Raw genomic sequence first — 22,505 nt, 5'->3', positions numbered from 1 at the left:
TAAATACTTTCTTTCCTAAAGCTTTCTAAATGGCCTATTGTCTGACTTTAATTAGTCCACTGCCCAGCCCTGTTTAGAGAACTGAGCCACATTTCCTGAGCTTTCTGCCTTCCCCACCCAACCACCTGCTCCTTCACAATTGTAGAAATTTTTAAATAATAATCAAAGCAAAAGCTTCACAGGGAACTTATTTTTTCAGCTGTTCTATTTGTTCTGTCGTCAGTTGTTTTTTTTTTCAATGTCATGAAATTTAAAATCATGCCTGGTGGTGAATTCTTTCACAGAGCTTGCAAAAATAATCAGGCATGCCAAGTCCATCTGGCAGGGCTGAAGTTCTGCAGTTTTGTTCTGGCCAAAGTGCATAGTGACTCCTGTTGTTCTAACTTAGTTACATAAATACAAACAGCATTCCAAAAGCACACCATGATCCAGGATTATAGATCCATCCATATATATATATATATATATATATATATATATATATAACACACACAACACATACATACAGATATTTCATTTTGTAACTAAGGCAACAGCCATCACTTGCTCAGAAAGAGAGTCTGGACATAATTTTGTGCCAAGTAGGAGAATTTTCAAGTAGGAAAATATTAAGAGATTGTCAGAGAGTTGAATTCCTTAATCATGTAAGCATTCACCACACATAAATAGTTCATATCCACAGAATTTAAAGCATTTAGATTGGTAGTTTGTAAAATGCTTGAGATGGACAATAAAGGTAGAAGTCCTAACATCCATTTATTAATTTATTTTCTTAGCTGGTCCTAGTACTTTAACTCAAGGCCTGAGCACTGTCCTGAGATTTTGTGCTCAAGGCTAGCTAGCATTCTCTCACTTGAAACCATAGCTCCATTTCTGGCTTTGATGTTTACTGGAGTTAAGAGTCTCACAGACTTTGTTGTTTAGGCTGGCTTCCTACTGTGATCCTCAGATCTCAACATCCTGAGTAGCTAGGATTTCAGTTGTGAGCTATCAGCTTACTTATTTTTATTACTTGCTTTAACTAATTGCTTTAATTACAAAAGAAACACAAAATTTTCAAATAGAACCAGAGTATAACATGAAAAGAAGTCTCCTGAAATCACCCGGGGCTGGTACCTGCATGTTGTACACGCTGGGCACACTACATTCTCCTCCTCCTCCTCCTCCTCCTCCTCCTCCTCCTCCTCCTCCTCCTCCTCCTCCTCTTCCTCCTCCTCCTCTTCCTCTTCCTCTTCCTCTTCTTCTGCCTTTTGAGTCAGTCATAGGGCTTGAACTCTGGGCCTGGGCACTGTCCCTGAACTCTTCTGCTCAAGGCTACTCTCCTACCCTTTGAGTCACAGCCCCACTTCCAGTTTTCTGGTGGTTAATTGGAGATAAGAATCTTACAGACTTTTTAGTGCCTGGGCTGGCTTCAAACCGTGATCTTCAGCTCTCAGCCTCCTGAGTAGCTAGGATTACAGGCGTGAGCCACCACTCCAGGCTTCCGGGCACTCTGATTCTATCTCAACACATTCACCAACCATTTGCCATACATTTTAATCCAAAAGAAATGAAACCGTTGCATCTACCAGCTAATGAATATCAACACCGATGTTAGATAATGACATGCACCACTATAAAAATGCATATGTCAATGTTCTCCTGATATTTTTCCTGGAATTTTGTCTTCATTTTACCTCTTCTAATGTGACAATCTTAAGCAATCCTCCTCCTATCAGTAATGTCATCCTTACTAGCAACAGCCTAGGTGTGTGGCAGGGGAGGGACGGAGACAAAGGGTGATTATGGAGACCAGGTTCACAAAATTTGGAGGCATTTTCTTTGTGCAATAAGTTCTCTATACGCTAGAATCTGTAGGCAAAGTGGTTAAGGATATTCGCCTCAATATCCCCCCATCTATTAAAAATTCTTATTGGACCTACACAATTGCACAATTAAATTAAGTCATGGGGGTTAGGAATGTCACTTAATGGTAGAGTCCTGGGCTTGAGCTCAGGACTGAGCACTGTCCTTGGACTTTCTCAAGGCTAGAGCTCTACCACTTGAGCCTGAGCACCACATCTGGCTTTTTTCTGTGTATGTGGTACCGAGGAATGGAAACCAGGTCTTCGAGCATGCTAGGCAAGCACTCTACCACTAGGCCAAACTCCAGGCCCCCATAAAATTAATTTTTTAATGTAGATTTCTTTTCATAAATGGGGCAGTTTGAGGGAGAAATTCTACCCCTTCTGTACATCCATTAAGTAAAAACTGGGAAATCCATGAGAACTATACATTTCCCAGAATAAGAAGCCAGACAAGTATGAACATAAATCACCATATACCATTACATCATCCAAACAGACATGTCACATGAAATTCTATTATACCATCCTCATCAAATCTTCCCTATGCAAGGACTACAGCCCATCCACCTATCCCACCAAGTAATTCCAGAGCTGTCCTTTCCACAGCAGACAATGTTTCCTAGCACTCCACTTTGCCATGTTCTCACTGCTAAGAAGTTTCCCAAGACGATTATGGGCTAAAGGGAAAAGTCTAAGCTCCTGTAAGCATGGTCCCGAAGCCTTTCACCACATGTGTCCTGCCTCTTCCGCCTGCTTTACACTTCCTGCTCACATCACCTTGCCTCTGGCATGCTTATCCACACACCTGAGCCTTTCCATCTTCTCTTCTTTCACCTGCTGAGTTCCTTACCTCCTTCACATCTGGATTCAAATATCAGCTCCCAATGAGATGTTCAGTGGAACTCAGCCAGTAACCCACTTCCACTCCTCTTTGCCCTCACTCTTTGCCTGCTCCTGATTCTTGTTAGAGTAGATCAAGGTTGCCATCCAAGCTGTGACACGTACCACCTTATAATAATAATTAGTAGTAATATGTGTTAGGCTAATAGATACTGCAATGTGTCTATCGGTTATACTCTCTCATTGATGGATAGCGAGGATTTGATGAATAAGCAGGCCAATCACTGCCATGTACGAAAGTCATGCAAATATTCATTATTACTACAAATGACCAAAGAAGTTTATACAGTACCTGACAGAGTCTCGAGATCAAAAACAAAAAACAAATACATGCTAGTCCCCTCAACCACATATGTGATTAGTACAATAAAGTAACTATTTTTCCCTATGACACTGTGATCATTATTCAAGAACAGAATCCATGCCTTCATGTTTCTGGAAATTACTGTAAGTCTAGCACACAGTAGGTACACAGTATGCTTTTCTTAAACCAACCAAGTGAACTTATGTAGTCAACAAACCAACTTGTTTGTTCTTTCTTGAAACAAAGCTCCTCTCTCCCTGTCCTACCTTCAGTTAACAAAATTCCTCAGAGCTGGGCACACCCTGTGTCCCCACTTTTCCCTCTCAGCCGCAGATTCAGGTTCAAATCCTCAGCACACCTCCCTGCCCCCAGCTTTTCTGTCATCCAGCTTCTAAAGGAAAGGACCACACACATGGAAACTCAATACCTACTTTTATGTATGCTGAGCTATTTCCTGAACTTAACACTGCTGAAGAAAATTAGCTTAGGAATCTGAAACAATGCTTACCATTTCTTACAGTGTTGCTGTGTTGACTGGAAGCTGTTCTGTTCCCAGAGCTCCTCATGCAGCTGCATTTACCCAGATGGGTTTCAGACAGGTTGGAAGGTCTTATAGTTGGTTGCTGCTGGCTTGTCAGCAGATATCCCTTCATTCTGTTTGCACCATGGTCTCTCAGCTTCCAGTTGGCTTATGGTGTTTCAAGGAGGTCTAAAAGCAACATGGCAGGGAGCAGGTAAAGGTGAAAGTATGCAATTCTCCTGAGGCGCAAGTTCTGAAACATATACATCCCTTTGGCCATATTTTTGCTGGCCAAAGCAAGTCACAATGGCATTCTAAAACAAGGATCCAATATGGTGGCCATATTGCATCTGCCGTATAAGGGTTGGCCTCCTCAAATAGTCCTCCATCTAGTCGACTGATTGCATTCCCCATGCCCCCCCCCCACAGCAACATGCCCACTACCTTTTGTGATTTGACTAAGGACTACCGCACAGAACTTGACTGTAATGTCTTAAGAGCTCAAAAGGGTAAACATGGGAGTTTCAGGGCTCAATTCTAGTTCTGCTTCTTTTTACTCCATTTCTTTTGTAAAACAGAAATGAGCATACTTTCTAAAATTAACACTAAAGCCCCTGGTGGCTTGCTTGCAACTGCAGCTCTTTTTCACTAGGGAATATTTTTATTTATGAGTTAGTGTGTGAGTTCAGTAATTGTCAAAAATCTGTTTCTAACCTTGTAAAATTAGTAAAATTAACCAGGATATATTTAGGATAGTTTAGGTATCATATAAGATTTGACCTCCCAGGGCCAGCCAGGGTGCTATAGAGAGCTATAATCCTAGTGATATGGGAGCTATATAGATAAGATCATGTCCAAAGTCAGTCTAGGGGCGGGGGGATTGATCTGAAAAGGAACTAAAGCCAAAAATGGTTGTGGGCATGATTCAAATGGCACAGCACCAGTCTAGCAAGCATGAGATTCCACCTTGAATCCTGCTCCCCAAAAAACATTTAATATCAATTAAAATTTCCCTGATTCTACTACATATTTATCATGTTAACTAAGTCATAAAAGTCTCTATGCTCATATTTTTTCTGAGGCAAGAGAATATTCCAACCTAACAGGGTATAATCTAACATGACTTTATATTTATTTTAAAGTTGAAGGGGAAAAAATCCCATGACCTATGTCTAAATTAAGATATGACATGATGAACATGAGATATTACATGTACCAGATACTGGGAATTCATTGAAGAAAAAGACCATCTATTCACAAGTGACATGATTATTACCATTTAAATTTAAAGAGAGACTTTCTAAATTATGTGATAATTCAAATTTTAAGTTATTTTAAATTATTCAGCACTGCAAAAAAGGTTATACAATATGATATCTCTTCTTCAATACATTTTAGCATATTCCTCCAACTAGGTTGTAACCTAAAAATATTATAGGGTCATAAAAATGACAACCAATGTATTCAAGGGAAACTCCTAATCTTATCACTTTTACTACCTTGTGACCTATTGGTTCAAATTAACTCATTTTCATGGAGAGCTTTAGGGTGGGCAGCTGTGAGGCTGGAGGGTTAGCTACAGGAAGTTGCAGACTGGCAAATTTCATTCAAATATAAACCTCTAAATTTGAGTACCTGGCATTGCAGGATCCTGTTGTTTGCAGTATGCAAAATAAACATTATATACCATCTCTCTTGGTCAAGAGCTAAGGGTTCTCCAATATTAATTTCAAAACTATTTCTGGCAGATTGGTGGAACAAGAGGAAACTGTATGGATGTGAGATGTAGAACTAAGGAGAAAGGGATTTAAGGGTGCCCTTGGCATGAGGAATGACAAGCTGCATGTTTGCGTAAGGCTCCTGACTTAGGCTGTCCTCTCTCACCTTAGGAAATCAGAAGGGGATGGAGAAGTAAGTGCCAGCTCTGAAATCTGGCCAGTGAAAATTTTTCCCCATCCCACAAAGACCTGAAGAGCTCAGGGACAGCACCCAAACTCAGGGGTAGGGCGGTAGCCTTGAGCTGAAGAGCTCAGAGACAGCACCTAGGCTGAGTTGAAGCCAATGAACCCCCCCCCAAAAAAAAATATATATATATATATAAAGTCTCTAGCCAGGTGCGATGGCTCACGCCTGTACTCCTAGCTAGTCAGGAGGCTGAGATCTGAGGATCCTGTTCAAAGGCAACCCCGAGCACTAAAGAACATGAGACTCTTATCTCCAATTAACCACTAGAAAAGGGGAAGTCCCCAAGCCCCCATGACCTACCCCCCAACACTATATATATATATATATATATATATATATATATATATATATATATACCACCAATACCACCTATCTTTAAGGAATTTTCTTTTTAAAAAAACTGTTTTAGGGGGCTGGGAGTTTGGCCTAGTGGTTAAAGTGCTTGCCTAGCATGCATGAAGACCCGGGTTCGATTCCTCAGTACCACATACATAGAAAAAAAAAAGCCAGAAGTGGTGCTGAGGCTCAAGTGGTAGAGCTCTAGCCTTGACAAAGTCCAAGGACAGTGTTCAGGCCCTGAGCTCAACCCCAGGACTGGCAAAAAAAAAAAAAAAAAAACTGTTTTAGAAGAGCAAACAAGTCTAGAAAAGTAAACATGAAAATGGTAAACACATGAAGAGTTAGATCTAAAAATCGCTTACTAATGATACTTGATATAATAAGGATAGCTTAATGTATGGAATAATCATTTTTATAGAGTCATAGGTTTTTATGTCTATATAGTTATGTTTATATTTCCATTACCATGACCATAGCATTGGGTATGAAGATATTGAGTCCTCGCTCTTGTATTCTTTGGATTTAATAGCCACATATTAAGGATACCATGTGACTTTTGTTCCTTAGGTCTTGACTTGTCTCACTCAACATGATTCGCTCTAGATTCATCCACTTCCCTGCGAATGCCATTATTTTATCTCGTCTGTTGGCTATGTAGAATTCCATTGTGTATATACACCACATTTTCTGTATCCATTCATCTGCAGTGGGGCATCTGGATTGTTTCCATCGCCTGGCTATTGTGAATACTGCAGACATGAATATAGCTGAGCAGGTGTCCTTATCATATCTTGGGTTATGATGTTCAGGATAGATGCCCAGAAGTGGTATGGTGGGATCGTAGGGAAGGTCTATTTTCAGTTCTTTAAGAAACCTTCACACTGCTTTCCAGAGTGGCTGAACTAGTTTACATTCCCACCAGCAGTGTAGTAGGGTTCCTTTTTCTCCACAACCCTGCCAGCAACTGTCATTGTCTGAGTTCAAAATCTTGGCCATTCTTGTTGGGGTAAGGTGGTATTTTAGGGTTGTTTTTATTTGCATTTATGACCATAGATGATGAACATTTTCTCATGTGCTTTTCTGCCATTTTAATCTCTTCTTCTGATAAGTCTCTCTTTAGTTCCCTTGCCCATTTAGTGAATGGTTTATTGGGTTTGGGGAGGATTCGTTTCTTGAGTTCCCTGTAGATAATGGATATTAAGCATTTGTCAGATGTATTATTGGTGAATATCTTTTCCCAATTGGTTGGCTGTCTCTCTACTTTTGCGACTATGTTTTTATCTGTACAGAAACTTTTTATTTTTAGGTAGTCCCATTTATTGAGTCTTTCTCCTATCTGTTGTGACCGTGGGATTCTGTTCAGGAATCTTTTGCCTGTGCCTGTGAGTTCCAGTGTCTCTCCTACTTTATCATGTAGCAGTTTCACAGCTTCCGGTCTGACGTTGAGGTCTTTGATCCACTTTGAGTTAATGCTTGTGCATGGCGAAAGGCTAGGGTCAATTTTTAGTTTTCTGCATGTGGCTGCCCAGTTTTGCCAGCACCAATAATTGAATAGACTGTGTTTGTTCCATTGTATATCTTTGGTTCCTTTGTCAAATACAAGTTGCCTATAGGTATGTGGTTCTATTTCTGGGTCTTCTATTCTGTTCCACTGATCTTCTGGTCTGTTTTTGTGCCAATACCAAGCGGTTTTTGTTATTATGGCTCTATAGGAGAGTTTGAAGTCTGGTATTGTAATACCTCCAGCATTGCTCTTTTTGCCTAGAATTATTTGGCTATTCTAGGTCTTTCCTGTTCCATATGAATCTTTGAATTGTATCTTCTATTTCAATAAAGAATGTCTTTGGGATTTTGATGGGGATTGCATTGAATTTATATATCGATTTTGGCAGTATAGCCATTTTCACTATGTTGGTTCTCCCTAGCCATGAGCATGGGATGTCTTTCGATTTCCTAATGTCCTCTTTAATTTCTTTCGTTAGGCTTTCGTAGTTTTCATTGAATAATTCCTTTACATCTTTGGTTAAGTATATTCCTAAGTATTTTATTCTTTTGGGGGCTATTGTGAATGGGATCATTTTCTTGATTTGGCCTTCTGTTTGTGTATTGTTGGTGTACAAGAAGGCTACTGAGGGGCCGGGAGTTTGGCCTAGTGGTAGAGTGCTTGCCTCGCATGCACAAAGACCCGGGTTTGATTCCTCGGTACCACATATGTAGCAAAAAGCCAGAAGTGGTGCTGAGGCTCAAGTGGTAGAGTGCTAGCCTTGAGAAAGTCCAAGGACAGTGCTCAAGCCCTGAGCCCAAGCCCAGGACTGGCAAAAAAAAAGAAGGCTACTGAGTTCTGAAGGTTAATTTTGTATCCTGCCACTTTGCTAAAGTAGTTTATTAATTCTAGAAGTTTGGGAGTGGAGTTTGTTGGGTCATTCAAGTAGAGGATCATGTCATCTGCGAATAGGGATAGTTTAATTTCTTCTTTCCTTATGTGGATCCCTTTGATGTCCTTTTCTTGCCTTATTGCTCTGGCTAAGGGTTCCAGCACTATATTGAAGAGAAGTGGAGAGAGTGGGCATCCCTGTCTAGTTCCTGATTTTAAGGTGAATGATTCCAGTCTTTCACCATTTAGTATAATACTGGCTGTAGGTTTTTCATATATGGCTTTAACTATTTTGAGGAATGTACCTCTTATTCCTATTTTTTCTAGTGCTTTCAACATGAATGGATGTTGTATTTTGTCAAATGCCTTCTCCACATCCAGAAAAATTATCATATGATTCTTATCCTTAGCTCTATTAATGTGATGTATAATAAGGATAGCTTAATGTATGGACTAATCATTTTTAAAAAAGAACCCATTAATGGCAGATGCATGTAAATTAGGAGAGGGGTGGTAAGAGTTAACCTCAGGTTTTTATCTTTCTGTGGGAGGGTTAAGAGCTTATTTATAAGCTTTGTTAAAGCTTTTATGGACAACCACAAAGAGTAAAAATAGTGTGTAATTTCCACAGCAGATAGAAGGCAAAATTACAGAGAAAAAAATACAGTATGCTTCCTTCCAAATAATAAATAAAGCCAGGCACTAGTGGCTCATGCCTATAATCCTAGCTTCTTAGGAAACTGAAATCTGAGGATCATAGTTCGAAGCCAGCCCAGGAAAGGAAAATCTGTGAGACTCTTATTTCCAATTAACCCTAAGAAAGCTCAGGGACAGCACCAAGGCTGAGAGTTCAAGCCCCAGGAACAGCAAATAATGACAAACAAACTGGGTGCAGTGCCTGTAATTACAGGCTCATACCTGTAATCCCAGCTACCTAGAAGGCTGAGATCTGAGGATAAAGATTCAAAGCCAGCTCAGGCACTAAGAAGTCTGTGAGACTCTTTTCTCCATTTAACCACCAGAAAACTGGAACTGGAGCTGTGGCTCAAGGGCTAGGGCAGTAGCCTTGATCTGAAGAGCTCAGGGACAACATCCAGGCCCAGAGTTAAATCCCATGGGAAAAAATAGTAGTCGTAATGATAATAATATAAAATAATAATATGCAAGACTCGGAATTGTGAAGTCTTTGTAGAACCTTCTAGTAGATTGGTGATTATAATTCAACCTGGGCAGCAGGAAGGAAAGAAGTTTAAAGCCCTGCTAGGGACAATGGTGAAAGTGGAGGGAGCTGGCACAGCCAGTCCATAGCCTGGCTTCACCCCCGCCCCCAGGTAAAAGACACAGGAGGCAAAGCTGTACCAGCTGATGATGGGTGCTGGGTGCAGAATATGGAGCTGTTGTTGGAAGTTCAAAATAGGCACCACCCCTCCAGACTCTACTCCTGCCAAAAAGGAGGTTGAGGCTGAGGTCCACATGTACAGAGGTTTGAACAGCCCTTCCAGGAAAGACCCAGCCAAACAGAGCCAGAAACTGGAGAGACATACCAGACAGCAGGACCCTGGAAGCCTAGGAAAATGTGTGCAGATGGAAGCAGAGTTATGGTTTTATGGCACAGATGTTAGGGATCCTGATTTGTCCCCACTTCTGGCCACCACACACTCAAAGAGTTCCCTTCTACCTCTCAAGTTTGCTAACTTATCTGAGTGTGGTGCCAGAACCTGTAATCCCAGAACAGAAGTGGAGGCAGGACAGCCCTGACTTAAGAGTGCAGCCTGGTATACATAACAAGTTTAAGGCCAGTCTGAGCTTTGTAGTGACACCTTGTCTGACATGTATGTAGCATGAACAAGGCCAAGTTTGATCACCAACACACACACACACACACACACACACACACACACACACACACACACACACAGAGGTATTAACCTTTTAAACAGGAAAACATAAATCAGAAGACATTTTAGAAATCCATGGCATAGTTTTTGACAAGACTTTTAAAATGCACGTTTTTACATCCACCCCTAACCCCCACTCCCGGTTTTACTTTCCAGTTTCCATAGTTCAGGGCCAATGAGCATCTGAAAATATTAAATAGGAAAATCCAGAAATAAAACAATTCACAAGTTCTCACTGTGTACATGGAATCTCATGCTGTTCCCTGTGAATCACACCCTTGTCCAGTGTTTCCACACTGTATACACTACCTGCACATCAGTCAGTATACTTTTAATTTATCAAGAAGATTGTCACGGTACTGCATGGCTTATGGTCAAGTAACCTTTATTTTACTTAATAATGGCCTAGAGTAGTGATGTTGATCACTTTATTGCAGCATTTTATTATCATTGTTTTTACCTCAGTGATAGTGATCATTACTTTTGTGTGCCAAAGAAAGCAGAACTGGGAAAGTGACATTTTCCAGTCTGAGGTCTGACATTGTTCAGTCTGCGGTCCCCAGATGTCACCCAGAGGGTGTGAGTGATATAGGAGCTATATCTGGAGTTAGCAATATGTAGAGATTTTAGGCATTAAGTAGTTATACTAGACTGTATAAAATCTCTTCCAATCTTTGTGACTCAGTATCAGATCCAAAGACTGTGTCCGTATTATCCACTTCTTTTGCTCCAGGACACCTTGGAGTCAGAATTTGCATACATACATCTTAAGATTCTACACACCTTCATTGCAGTCAGCACCTCTGCCAGAATGCATTCTCTACCCCATCCTGGATGCCAGCTTAAGTGCCCATCTCACCCCTCCTTCCCTACCATGCCACCTAGCCCAGAGTGTATCTCCTAAAACTGCGTTCAGCTCCTAAAACTGCAGCAATAAGCTACCGTCTTAAACCAACAGATACTTATTGTTGGGCCATTCTGGAAGCCTGATACCTGAAAGTAAGGTGTTGATAGGATGGGATTCCTCCATGGAGCTACAGAAGAATCATTTCTTACTTCCTCATTCCTACTGTCTTCTTCTCTTGAGGGTCTGTCACTCAATTTGTCTCCATGCATCCTTCATCCATATTTTCTCCTTGCAGGGGCATAAGTTGTATGAGATTTAAGGTCCATCCTAATTTGTATGACTTCCTCTTAATTTAAGTCATGACCTCTTCAGAGATTCTACCTGTAAATAGTACATTCAGAGATGCAAGGAACGAATCAATCTACCACATCTTTCAAAGCCCCATGCTCAAAGGGCTGTGGATTCTTTGAGGACTGCATGCGTTAAGTTATGTCTGTTATGAATCATGCTCTATTCTGGGCAATCGTGCTAAGTTAGAGTCAGGCTCGTAACACATGCTGGAGTTTCTATTCCACATGAAGGCCAAAGATTTTTAAAAGAATGTTCATTCAAGGTTGAAGTCCAATGTCAAGTGTATGTGCTCACATACATGCATGGTGGAGTATTTAAAAGGAATGACAAAACTCAAAGGGAAGCTATTCTATTTCATCTCACCAGAGCTTGCTGGTATGTGAACCAGAATCCAAATTTTGGTCTCTCCCCATCTTTGGTACATGTTTTGTCTATGTTTTTGTCTTTGTCTATGTTTTGAATGATTTCTGAGTATCACAGAGTTTGGAAAGTATGTTCCTAATTTCTAATTGAGCCCAAGCTTGTACAAAACAAAGGAATCCATCTACTCTGTTTCCCTTTCAGGGCAGCGTCAGCACTCCTCAGACTCCATTCCCCCAGATGCCTGGTAAGTACTTCTACTCAGTGAACAAGAAACTCTGTTCTGAGCTTCAACTGAGCATTTGTAATTTTTTCTTTCTTTTTTTCTTTTCTTCACCATGCTGGGGATGGAACCCAACCTAGAAAATGCCAGGCAGGCGAGCACTCTATCACAGAGCTACATGCGCCGCCAAGCACTTCCATTTTTGTAGAACAGCCTTATGTCATGTCACCAGCTTTCCAATAGCTACCTCTAAATTACCAAATCATTAAGGAGAGACCTCCGCCCATCATTTCTGAACTTAGAATCCATTACGTCTTGAAGGCAGCCTTTTTGTCTCTTGCCTTGCTTGGGCAGGGGATGAAAAGACTGCCTCTGTGACACAAGATCGTTAACACACTAGCAATTAGGCCCTTGGTATGGTTTCCAAATGTTAAGAGCTCTCACTCCATGACCCCATAAAGGAAAGACCTGTCAAAAGGAAAATGAGAGCTCTAGGCATGGGGAGTTGTCATTTCTTATGTCACATACTTTGTTCAGCATGTTCTGCTCATTTCAACACATATGTTTCACTCCACACCCCTGTGGGGTAGAAAGGGGTGTCCCTTCCTTCCTTCCTTCCTTCCTTCCTTCCTTCCTTCCTTCCTTCCTTCCTTCTTTTTTTGTCAGTCCTGGGGCTTGAACTCAGGGCCTGGCTACTCTCCCTGAGCTCTTTTGTGCAAGGCTAGCATTCTACCACTTTGAGCCACAGCTCCACTTCTGATTTTGTTTTTTCTGGTGATTAATTGGAGATAAGAGTCTCGCAGGGAATTTTCTGCCCAGGCTGGCTTCAAACCCTGATCCTCAGATCTCAGCCTCCTGAGTAGCTAGGATTACAGGCATGCAGGGATATTCTTAATATAGTGTCAAGAGCCCTCTCCCTCCTCTCCCCCTTCCTCCCTCCCAGATCTCACACTGAAGAAGACTTTAATATATCTTCAGAGCTGCAGATGGAAAAGGGATGAAAGCCACTGAGCATCTTACATGCATGAATGTTTGTGTTGTCTTTCCCAGTTTCCAATCATACTTACTGTCATTGGAACTTGACACTTCTGTCAAGTGACATTTCTGCTTTTTCTTTCTATCTAGAATCCCTCTTTCTCTCTGTTAAAGAGGAAAAGATAATGCTTAAGTGAGGATATTATTTTATATAATATATCATTTTAATTGCTGGGTTTAATTTTTAATTTTATTTTATTGTTGGGGTGATGTTCAGAGAGGTTACGGTTACATTCATCAGATAGTAGGTACATTACTTCTTGAACATTGTTACCTCTTCTCATGTTCTTCTCCCACTTTTGCTCTCCCCACCTCCTCCTAATCATCTTGCTTTTCCCTTACCTTCCCATTTTCAAATACACAAATAAACGTATATCCAATATACCAAGTACCGAAATCAGATACAGTAACAACATGAAATAAACTTTAAGGGGAAAAGAAGAAGAAAAAGCTTCACATAATACATTTAAGAACAACAATCACAAATATAAACCTCTTGATTGAGGATATTTTTAAGTTTCCAAGGTTTTTTTGGTTGGAAATATAAATGCCAGGCTAGAATTATATATTCCTCATTCTGCTCTCAGCCCCTAACCTTACTTCAGGATATAAATTTGTGACAAGTCCCCAAACCTCATTTGTTGATACTTATTTATTGATAATATCATTTTGCACAGATTTTTCCCCCAGAGAAGTATGCTCATAATTAAAATTCTAACCTTCAAGTGTGTGAACAGATTGGAAGTTTGGGGATGTAGAATTTAAATTGGGAGTGGAGTGTGTAGAATTGCGCTAAAGGTTTATCATGGGGAATTTTGAAAGCTGCTTCTGAATGAATAAATTTACATATAATACCAGATACAATATTATCCTACTGAGTTTACAGACAATGTATAAGATATGAGCTTTGCCACCAGGAAGGTTATAGATGGATGGAGAAAGAATAATGCATGTATTATAAAATGGCACACTGCGTGGGAGCAAAGTGCTCAGTACGCAGACTTGAGTATGACCAAGCTATCATAGAAAGGGGAAGGGTGTCCCCCAGTTCAGTTCAGGTGGGAGGAGTCAAGCTCAGAAGTCCTCCACCACTACAGAGAGAAGGTCAGGGAGACAAGTCCACACATCTCCTCAGCTTTTGTCACCTCAGGGTACTGGCCTGTATTAATTAGACCACATCTACTAACATCTGAAACACTGAAATGGGGCCCCAGACATGTTCTAAATAATAACATGTTCTAAAGAGCTTAGCATACACATTTCTTCTGGAACCATCTCTCTGGACTTAACCTCTTTGTTTCCCATTTTAATTAGCATGTATCACATATATGATATCTAATACATAATACATATGATGCCTACCATATATATTAGTTGTATACCTGGGTTTCTCTGTGACATTTCCACACTGGCCTCATTTTAAATATAACTCTTGTTAGGTTTTTTTTTCCTTTCCTCCAAGGGTGACTGTGTAGCAAACCCTGCCTGCCTAAAATTAGAAGTACCCTGGTGAGCTGAGCAAGAGTCAGTAGGGCCACAAGAGGGCAGCAAAACTCAGCAAAGCCAGGAAACAGTTTTTGAGGTCCTGAAACTTCCTTATCCATAGCCATATTACCCCAAAATAACACAGGTTATTTTGTACCCATTAGGTACAAGACACTGTGTTAAAGATCATACATCTGGCCACTGGTGGCTTCTGCCTGTATTCCAAGATGCTCAGGAGGCTATAATCTGAGGATCACGGGAGACTGATTAACCACAAAAAGCCAAAAGTGGAGCTGTGATTAAAGTGGTAGAGCATTAGCCTTGAACCCCAAAGCTCAAGGACAGATCCAGACAGCATCAAGTCCCAGGACTGGTTTAAACGGGGGAAAAAGATCCATGAAGTACCCTTGTTAAAGGAAAATCTGCAAAAGAATTAGAAAATAGAACATACCTTGCCTCTGATTTCAGGCTGTTCTAAATATCATCTAGAGATGAAAGTATCTCTTTAAGGAGCAGTTTTCTTATGACCAGTCCTGCATATTGTGGTGACAGAGCTAAGAAGCTAAGCAAAGATGCATCATTCTATAAAAAAAATATGAATTCCAAGGAAATCTTTGGTTTAACTATTTCAGCCCATCCCCTTGCTAGCAAAACATCTTGGCATCTGAGTGGCACATGACAAATGTCTGCTGAGTGAATGATTGAACAACAGTGACCATAGCATCTAAATGGAACTCATCTCTAGAGGCAGAGTAAACTTGGAACATATCTGTTCTTTGGACCTGGAACAGTTAAGAGAGGCAATATAGCCAGGTGCTGGTGGCTCATGCCTGTAATCAGGAGCTACTCAGGAGGCTGTGATGGAAGGTTTGTGGATTCAAAACCAGCCCTGCAGAAAAGTCCAGGAGACTCTCATCTCCAGTTAACCACCTCCCCACCCCAACCAAAAAAAGCTAGAAATGGAGCTATGGCTCAAGTGGTAGGGCATATAGCCTTGAGAATAAATAAATAAATACACAAGGATAGCACTCCGGCCCCACGTCTAAGGTCCCAGGGACATAGCACTCCGGCCCCAAGTCTAAGGTCCCAGGGACAGTGGGGATTTTGCCCTATTTTTCAGACATTCGTCTATTTCTATGTCAGCGTTAAAGTCGATGTCAGGCACTTGTTACTAACGTTTCACATGCCGCAGCAGCGGCTGCTCTGATCTTCCTGGGAAGAAACCATTGTCCATCTGGTTTTCATTTGACTGCAGGTTCACCTGTCATGTCGGGTTACTATGGTGTCCGACGATCATTCTTGTCTGACTCGGACTTTCACAGCACGAAGCCCTTCTCCAATGACATCTACACCTCCAGTATGGCAAAGGCCTTTCCCTGCGAGTCCTCGGCAGGACAAAGTCACTCGATGCTGCTGGAGTCTTACCTGGCAGAACCCTACGGAGACCAGCGCCCCCCAGTACTGACCCCGACCACCCCAGGATCCCTATTCAGTGCCTCACCCCTGCCACCGCTTCTGCCACCTCCCTTCGCTGGTGACCCCACTCCCTTTGTGTTTGTGAGTATTCTTATTTCACACGCAGGGACTAGTGGGAGGGCAGACCCCTGGTCTTGGCTACAGGTCGAATAAGGCTTACCTAGAGTACAGACTCCTGACTGGAGGTTCTTACCAGTGTCGAGGTACCAGGGCATGCCAGCTCTACCAGGATGTCTTTTGACTGAGTCTTGTCAAAGGTCCATGCTAACCATGACGGCCAGAATACCTAGTGATGAACCCTAAAAAAGTGTAAGGTAGAATTTACGGCCACCCTCATAGTGCGAGTCCTCTCATCCCTCAGCCTGAAGGGAAGGTAGGCCGCTACCATCTCTGGACTCAGCTAGGTAATAGACCCATAGCCTGATAGTTCTCCTACGGCCCCTCCCCTCACCACCATTTTCCTCTCACTCACAGACATTTCTGCCTGCCAGAACTTTGTTTTCTTTGATCCTTCCAAGAATATGAGTTCAAAAATTCTGAAGGATCCTAATGCTGTCCTTAGAGAAAACTGGAAAGCCTTCGATCACAAAGGAATGATTCTCTACAGGTGGAAAGAGAGCCAGGGTACAAGTGGGACTTAACAGTTCTGCATGCTACTCCATGCCAGGAAGGCTTAAGTGCCATTGGTCCCTTCACACTTGTACGAATTCAAAAAATGCTTATGAAAGCTCCCTTTCACAGAAGAGCAAAGTGAAGGGCTCAGGAGGAGCCCAGGCCTGCCAAAGAGCAAGTCGAGGAAATACATCCAAATACACTCATTGGCTCACTCCAACACACACTACAGACACACACTCTCCAGACAAAAGGGGACTGGAAATTGACTTTCCTGAATTGGGTCAACAGTAATGTGGGACCTGGAATCATGGGAGGCCTTAAAAGAAAGAAAATAGTTTTTTTAAAAAAAGTGAATGTTTACTTTGTTCTCTCACATTTCACTCATCTCATGTTGTTTTCTGGAAAATATAGAGAGAGAATTGATATAGATACAGATATTTCTTATCCCAGCATAAAAAGGCACCTGAACCTTCCATGCTAGTGGCAAATGCCTGAGGGTTGGTGGGCTTCATCAGCAAGGAGGGGAGAGGGCACCCTGCACCCACAGAGCCTCACCTTGAGTAACCCAGTGACCTTGCCGTTCTCTCCAGAGGGACTCATGGGAGCAGATGGTGCCTGATGTGCTCAGCCAGCCGGACCCCATTGATGCTCTGCAAACCTTGCCGCCCAGCTCTGGTTGCCTCACCCAGCTGGAGTCGGGTAGCAGCACCACGCAGCCGCACAAGAGCTCGGGCTGGGGGGCCTCACAGGCTGGCACTCAGCCCTACTCCCTCCACACACTGGAGGATCTGCATCACACACCTGGGTACCCTACTCCACCTCCGTACCCCTTCACCCCTTTCATGACGGTATCCAACGACCTACAGCCCAAGGCCATGTCTCTCTCCCTGGATGAGGAGTCAGACACTTCTCTCCATGACCCTCCTCCCTGGACCAAAGAAGATGGGAGCATGGCCTGGGGCTCTTACGAATGCCGCAGAGCTTACTAAGAGGGTGGGTGCAAGGGCTTTGGGCTCTTCTTGAAATGGTTTAGGTATGCCAGCTCCTTTGGAATTGCGTTTCTGTAGAAGCCGTGACATCCCTCTTTGTGAATGGACAATGGCATTTATTTCTGATCTTCTCCACCCAGAGCCCTCTGAAACACACCACAAGGTCAATGCCATACATCAGGGACCGAGGTGGAAGTGAAAGGGACTTGAGTGAGATCCCAGGGAGGCCTTGCTGGCCCCTTAATCATTCTGAACCCCCTGTTGTTTTTCAAGTATCATTTGGGGCCCTCGTTCTTTTTCTTCAATTACATTAAAAACTTTATGCAGATCAGAAAACATAATGGTTTTCCTATCTGGTTTTTCTTGATTTTAAACTATATGTATTATTCATGATAAACTAGGTGTAACGGAATGGTGAAGGTATATTAAGTTGGGGCACATAAAACTCATAAGTTGCTTTAAAGAATGAAGTTTTAACATACATTTCCCTCATTACAGAGACTTGTAAAAGGCCAGTAAAAAAAAAAATAGCACCACATATAAATGCTTTATTGTCAATAAAATAGGAAGAAGTCAGGAAACTGTGGTTTTATAGATTAAAATGGTTTTTAGCTCTACCTTATAATTCAGGATATCCAAATATTAGTCCAATCAAAAAATTCATAGCTTTTCTTTCATTAAACTAAATATTAAATTAAATATTCTCTGTGTGTGTCTTTCTCTGTTGAAATATTACTCCAATTACCAAAGTGTCTAGATAAAATGGGTATTTGGTACTCCTATAAGAAGACTAAGCCATGGCAGGCAACAGTCCACAGGATACCAAGAAGCAAAAGGGTTGGGGAGGGGCAAATAATCAAATCAAATCAATTAAATCCAATAATTATCAGCCACATTCTGTCCAGCATCTCCTGTGTGAAGGAAGGTTTTTGTGGCTTATTGATGAGAGGTGCATAGCTTTCAAACATTATTCTGCATCAGGTAGGGTCTGATTGGTGTGGGTTCCTCTTCAAAACTCAGAGTAATCTCCGCCAAGCCATGCACCTGTCTACAAGGTCATACTGCCATAAATGCCTTGAGCACACTTGACTTAGCAAACGCACCTTTCCTCCTATCTTCTCCCATACTACCTATTCTTTACTTCCTTTTCACACCTTCGTGACCCCTTTGATCCCTTCTGGCCATCTTCTGGAAGCCATCTGTTGCCCAACGTCTGCCAATGGTATCTCTATCCCATCCTCCAGTAGTGCCTTCTACCTTACCTCAGCTAGGGAGCCATCCAGGAGTTCAAAGCAAGAGGTTAATTTCCACTTACATGTGAATAATAGAGGCTTTTTTAGTCTCCAGACGTTGAGGGTATTTCTTGGTTCGGGGAATGCTCATTCCCTCATCTTACACCTGAAGCTCTTTCCTGAGAGAGTGGTCCTGGGGAAGAAGACAAAGAATTAGTGTTTCGCAGCTTGGTGGTGCTCTTCCAGGTTCTCTGTCCAACTTCCTCCCAACAGGTCCTTTATGGCATCCTGGCACAGAATTTTTCTTTTTCCTAAACACATGGTGGTTAATTGTCAATTGGTATGAAATCATTGAACAGATTTATTGGGGGGAGGAGCCCAGGCCATGTTGTGACATAGGCACACACTAATGATCAAATCATAGCATCCATCACCTCAAACATTTATTGTTTCTTGGTAGTGAAACAGTAGAATCACCTCTTTTGGGGGGAGGGTGAGTCATGGGGCTTCAACTCTGGGCCTAGGCGTTGTCCCTGAGCTCTTCAGCTCAAGGCTACCGCCCTACCTCTCAAGCCACAGCCCCACTTTCCATTTTCTAGTGATTAATTGGAGATAAGAGTGTCAGTTCTTTAGTGCCCTGGCTGGCTTTGAGCTGTGATCCTCAGCTCTCAGCTTCTGGAGTGGCTAGGATTACAGGCCTGAGCAACTGTGCCCAGCAAGAATCCCCTCTTTAATAATCACAAATTTTAAGGTAAAGAAAAATACCTTCTTCCACCACTATGGGACTAAATAATACATTATCAATAAATTTAATTATCCTACTGTGAAGTAAGGCCCCAGAACTCAGTCCTTCCAAATGTAACTTGGTACTGGCTGACCAATTTCTTCCCTTCCATCCCTCCCTTCTACCTTCCTCAGCCTCTGGAAACCATTACCATCTTCTGTGTCTATGACATCAACATGTTTTGGTTCCACACATGAGATCATGTAACATTTGTTTTTCTGCACTGGCTCTTGTCTCGCTCAACATTTGACATCCAGATATGCTACATTGTCACCAGTGACAGAATTTTCTCTCTCTTCTACTGGTGGAATAGTATTATGTTGTATATTCACAGACTATGATTACGTTGTATATTCATTTGAGCCATAGCTCCAGCCCTTTTTGCTTAAGGTTATTTTTTTTTCAGACACAAATTTGTACTTGTCCTTTAACTGTAATCCTCCTACCTCTGCCTCCTGTATAGCTGATAAGTGCCCACTTGTTCCTTGAGATACGGTTTCACCAATTATTTTGTCCAGGCTGACTTCAAGCCACCATCATCCTGTCTCTACCTCCCAAATAGCACTGCTCTTTATTCAATCTTGATTCCTCAGTATGTGTGTCAAACCCATCTGTTACCCAGCAACTGCTCATATCTGGGCAGCAGACCCTGCATCAGAAAGAAGCGATGTGGCCCTCTATAGATCTAAATCTGAAGTCTGAGGGCTCCAGAGCTACTTGCCATTGTCTTTTAAGTAAGCAACAACATGACCATGTTGATGTAAATAACACTGATACGCCCATATCAGCTTACACGTTACTTATGATACTAAATATTAGGAATGCATATCTCACCTAACTCTGCATTTATCTTCTCACATATTGTGGTTATGCATCTCAGAGAAGTTTGGTTGTCAGATAGCAGAGTCAAGTAAACTGATCTTGGAAATACATTGATTGCAATGGTGTCTTCATCCTTCTTAAAGCATCTAACCCCTTTTGCAGTGTTTGACAAGATAGAGAGATAGGGATATATGACATTCACATGCCAATACTCCATCAAATATCCATTTCATCAATATAAGCTTAAAAGGGGAGCTGGAAGCTGGGTGCGGTGACTCACGCCTGTAATCCTAGCTACTCAGGAGGCTGAGATCTGAGAATCAAGGTTCAAAGTCAGCCTGAGCACAAAAGGACCTGAGACTTATCGCCAAATAACCTCTAGAAAATGGGAAGTGAGGTTAGGCTCAGGGGTAGGGCAGTAGCCTTGAGTGGAAGAGCTCAGGGTCAGCTCCCAGGCCCAGTTCAAGCCCCATGACCCACCAAAAAAGGTGGGGGGGGGAGCTGGAAGGAGTAGGTGTGTTGCTAATAAGTTCCAAATTGTAAATTACTTTCTAGAAAAAATTTTGCTCAGTTTGACAATATGCTACTATATTTCCTATACTTTATTTGGGTCCTGTTTTATTGTTCTGGGGATATGTTATTATAAAGTGAAAATGAGAAAATGAGTTACCAAATGATGTCACAAAAAATGAATTACATTTCCCTGTCTTATTTCAAGAACTTACTCAAGTACTTCCCAGTATTCTACTGCATGTGGGGACCAACGACACCTTTCATGCATGATGGAAAAAATGCATTCCTCTCTCTCTCTCTCTCTCTCTCTCTCTCTCTCTCTCTCTCTCTCTCTCTCTCTCTCTCTCTCTCTCTCTTTCTCTCTCTCTGTCTCTCTCTCATATTCCTTCTTTCTTTTTCCCTTCCTTCCTTGAACCTGCCATTCTCTGACTCACAGTTTTCGTGGGAGAGCCAGAGGAAATTAAAGGTTCAAAATTCCATCTCCCAGGATACAAGATGTATTTAAGATTTGAAGTAATCAGATAGTGATGCCAAGTTCAACCTAATTAAGAAAGCAGACTTAGATAATGAAAGTGAGATTGCTCATGTAAAGCTTCATTCTAGACAACTCAGCCTATAAATCACTGAAAATAGACATCACCTGTAGCTGGAAGTGTTTGTACTTCTCTTATACGCTATTCAAATAACGAAGAATGAGAGAAGAAAACCACCTTGTTTATTTAACAAGTGCTGTTCAGTGATCATTATGACTTACCACAGTTCAGTTAATAACACAATTGTGGGAGGGGAAGAAGACTGAAGTAATCTAAAAGAAGATCCACACAGGAAAAGAATTACTAACCTCAGCAATAAAAAGAATATTTATATATAGATAGATATGTATATACATAAAGAGAGAGAGAGAGGAGAGAGAGAGAAAGCACCATTGTGACCCATTTTTCAGTAGGTAAATACAAATAGCCACAAAGAGAAAAAAAACATTGGCTATATTTAAAGTTCTGAAACAACAGTTGATGTCTAAGGGTCACCGCACATGATAGTGAATCTGTGGAGAAGAGGACAAAATAACTATCATGAGGTTCTACTAAGGTCTCCTCCTCATTTTTTCAAAACAATAATATAGTCAGGCATTTGGTGGCCCAAAAAGTCAAAAGTGGAGCTGAAGGCCTTGAACAACATACATAGCACCCAGAACTTTGGTTCAATCCCTAGGATTGGAATCACCAAAAATGTTTATGCTATTCATGTTACACACATATTTGCTAATCATTCAATCCAGAGAGGTCAAGTGCAAAATCATACACTCTACAGAAGGAGTGGTTCTCTATCTAATGAGGTTGAAGGTAAAGCTTCTTGAAGGACTAGCCTGTCTTCCTAGGCCCTGCTCAAGACCCAGCATGATATAGGTACTCAGTAAATATTTGTAAGATTGAATTAAAACGCTATCACAAGGATGAATTATTCTGGATGATAACCCTCTGAAACTAGAAAACACACTCCCATGTTTAGTATTAAACACCAGTCAAGCTGGGAGTATGGCCAAGCAGTAGAGTACATGAAGTCCTAGGATTGGTTCCTTGGTACCACATACACAGAAAAAGCCAGAAGGAACTGGGCACGGTGCTC

General features: G+C 41.7%; 1 protein-coding gene and 1 long non-coding RNA gene across 2 annotated transcripts in view; one reads left to right on the top strand and one right to left on the bottom strand.

Annotated features, from left to right (window-relative positions):
• Pou2af2 (POU class 2 homeobox associating factor 2) overlaps positions 1–17,528 on the top strand; it is a 34,175-nt gene extending 16,647 nt beyond the window's left edge. Inside the window, exons 3-5 of the mRNA XM_090319808.1 lie at positions 11,910–11,952; positions 15,704–16,005; positions 17,130–17,528. Coding sequence (XP_090175934.1) covers positions 11,910–11,952; positions 15,704–16,005; positions 17,130–17,528 — 744 coding nt within the window. The remainder of the gene's footprint in view (positions 1–11,909; positions 11,953–15,703; positions 16,006–17,129) is intronic.
• LOC150045595 (uncharacterized) lies at positions 11,138–16,219 on the bottom strand. The gene is made up of 3 exons (XR_016532863.1): positions 16,085–16,219; positions 12,996–13,068; positions 11,138–11,375 (listed from the first exon to the last, which is right to left on the bottom strand). It is a non-coding gene; the product is annotated as an uncharacterized LOC150045595 (long non-coding RNA).
• Positions 17,529–22,505: the final 4,977 nt, after the last annotated feature.

This window comes from Megascapheus bottae, chromosome 27 (assembly GCF_031878675.1).
Source record: "Megascapheus bottae isolate mThoBot1 chromosome 27, mThoBot2.hap1, whole genome shotgun sequence".
NCBI lineage: Eukaryota > Metazoa > Chordata > Mammalia > Rodentia > Geomyidae > Megascapheus > Megascapheus bottae.
The sequence above is the reverse complement of the archived record's forward strand: the minus strand, read 5'-3'. Positions and strand labels throughout refer to the sequence as shown.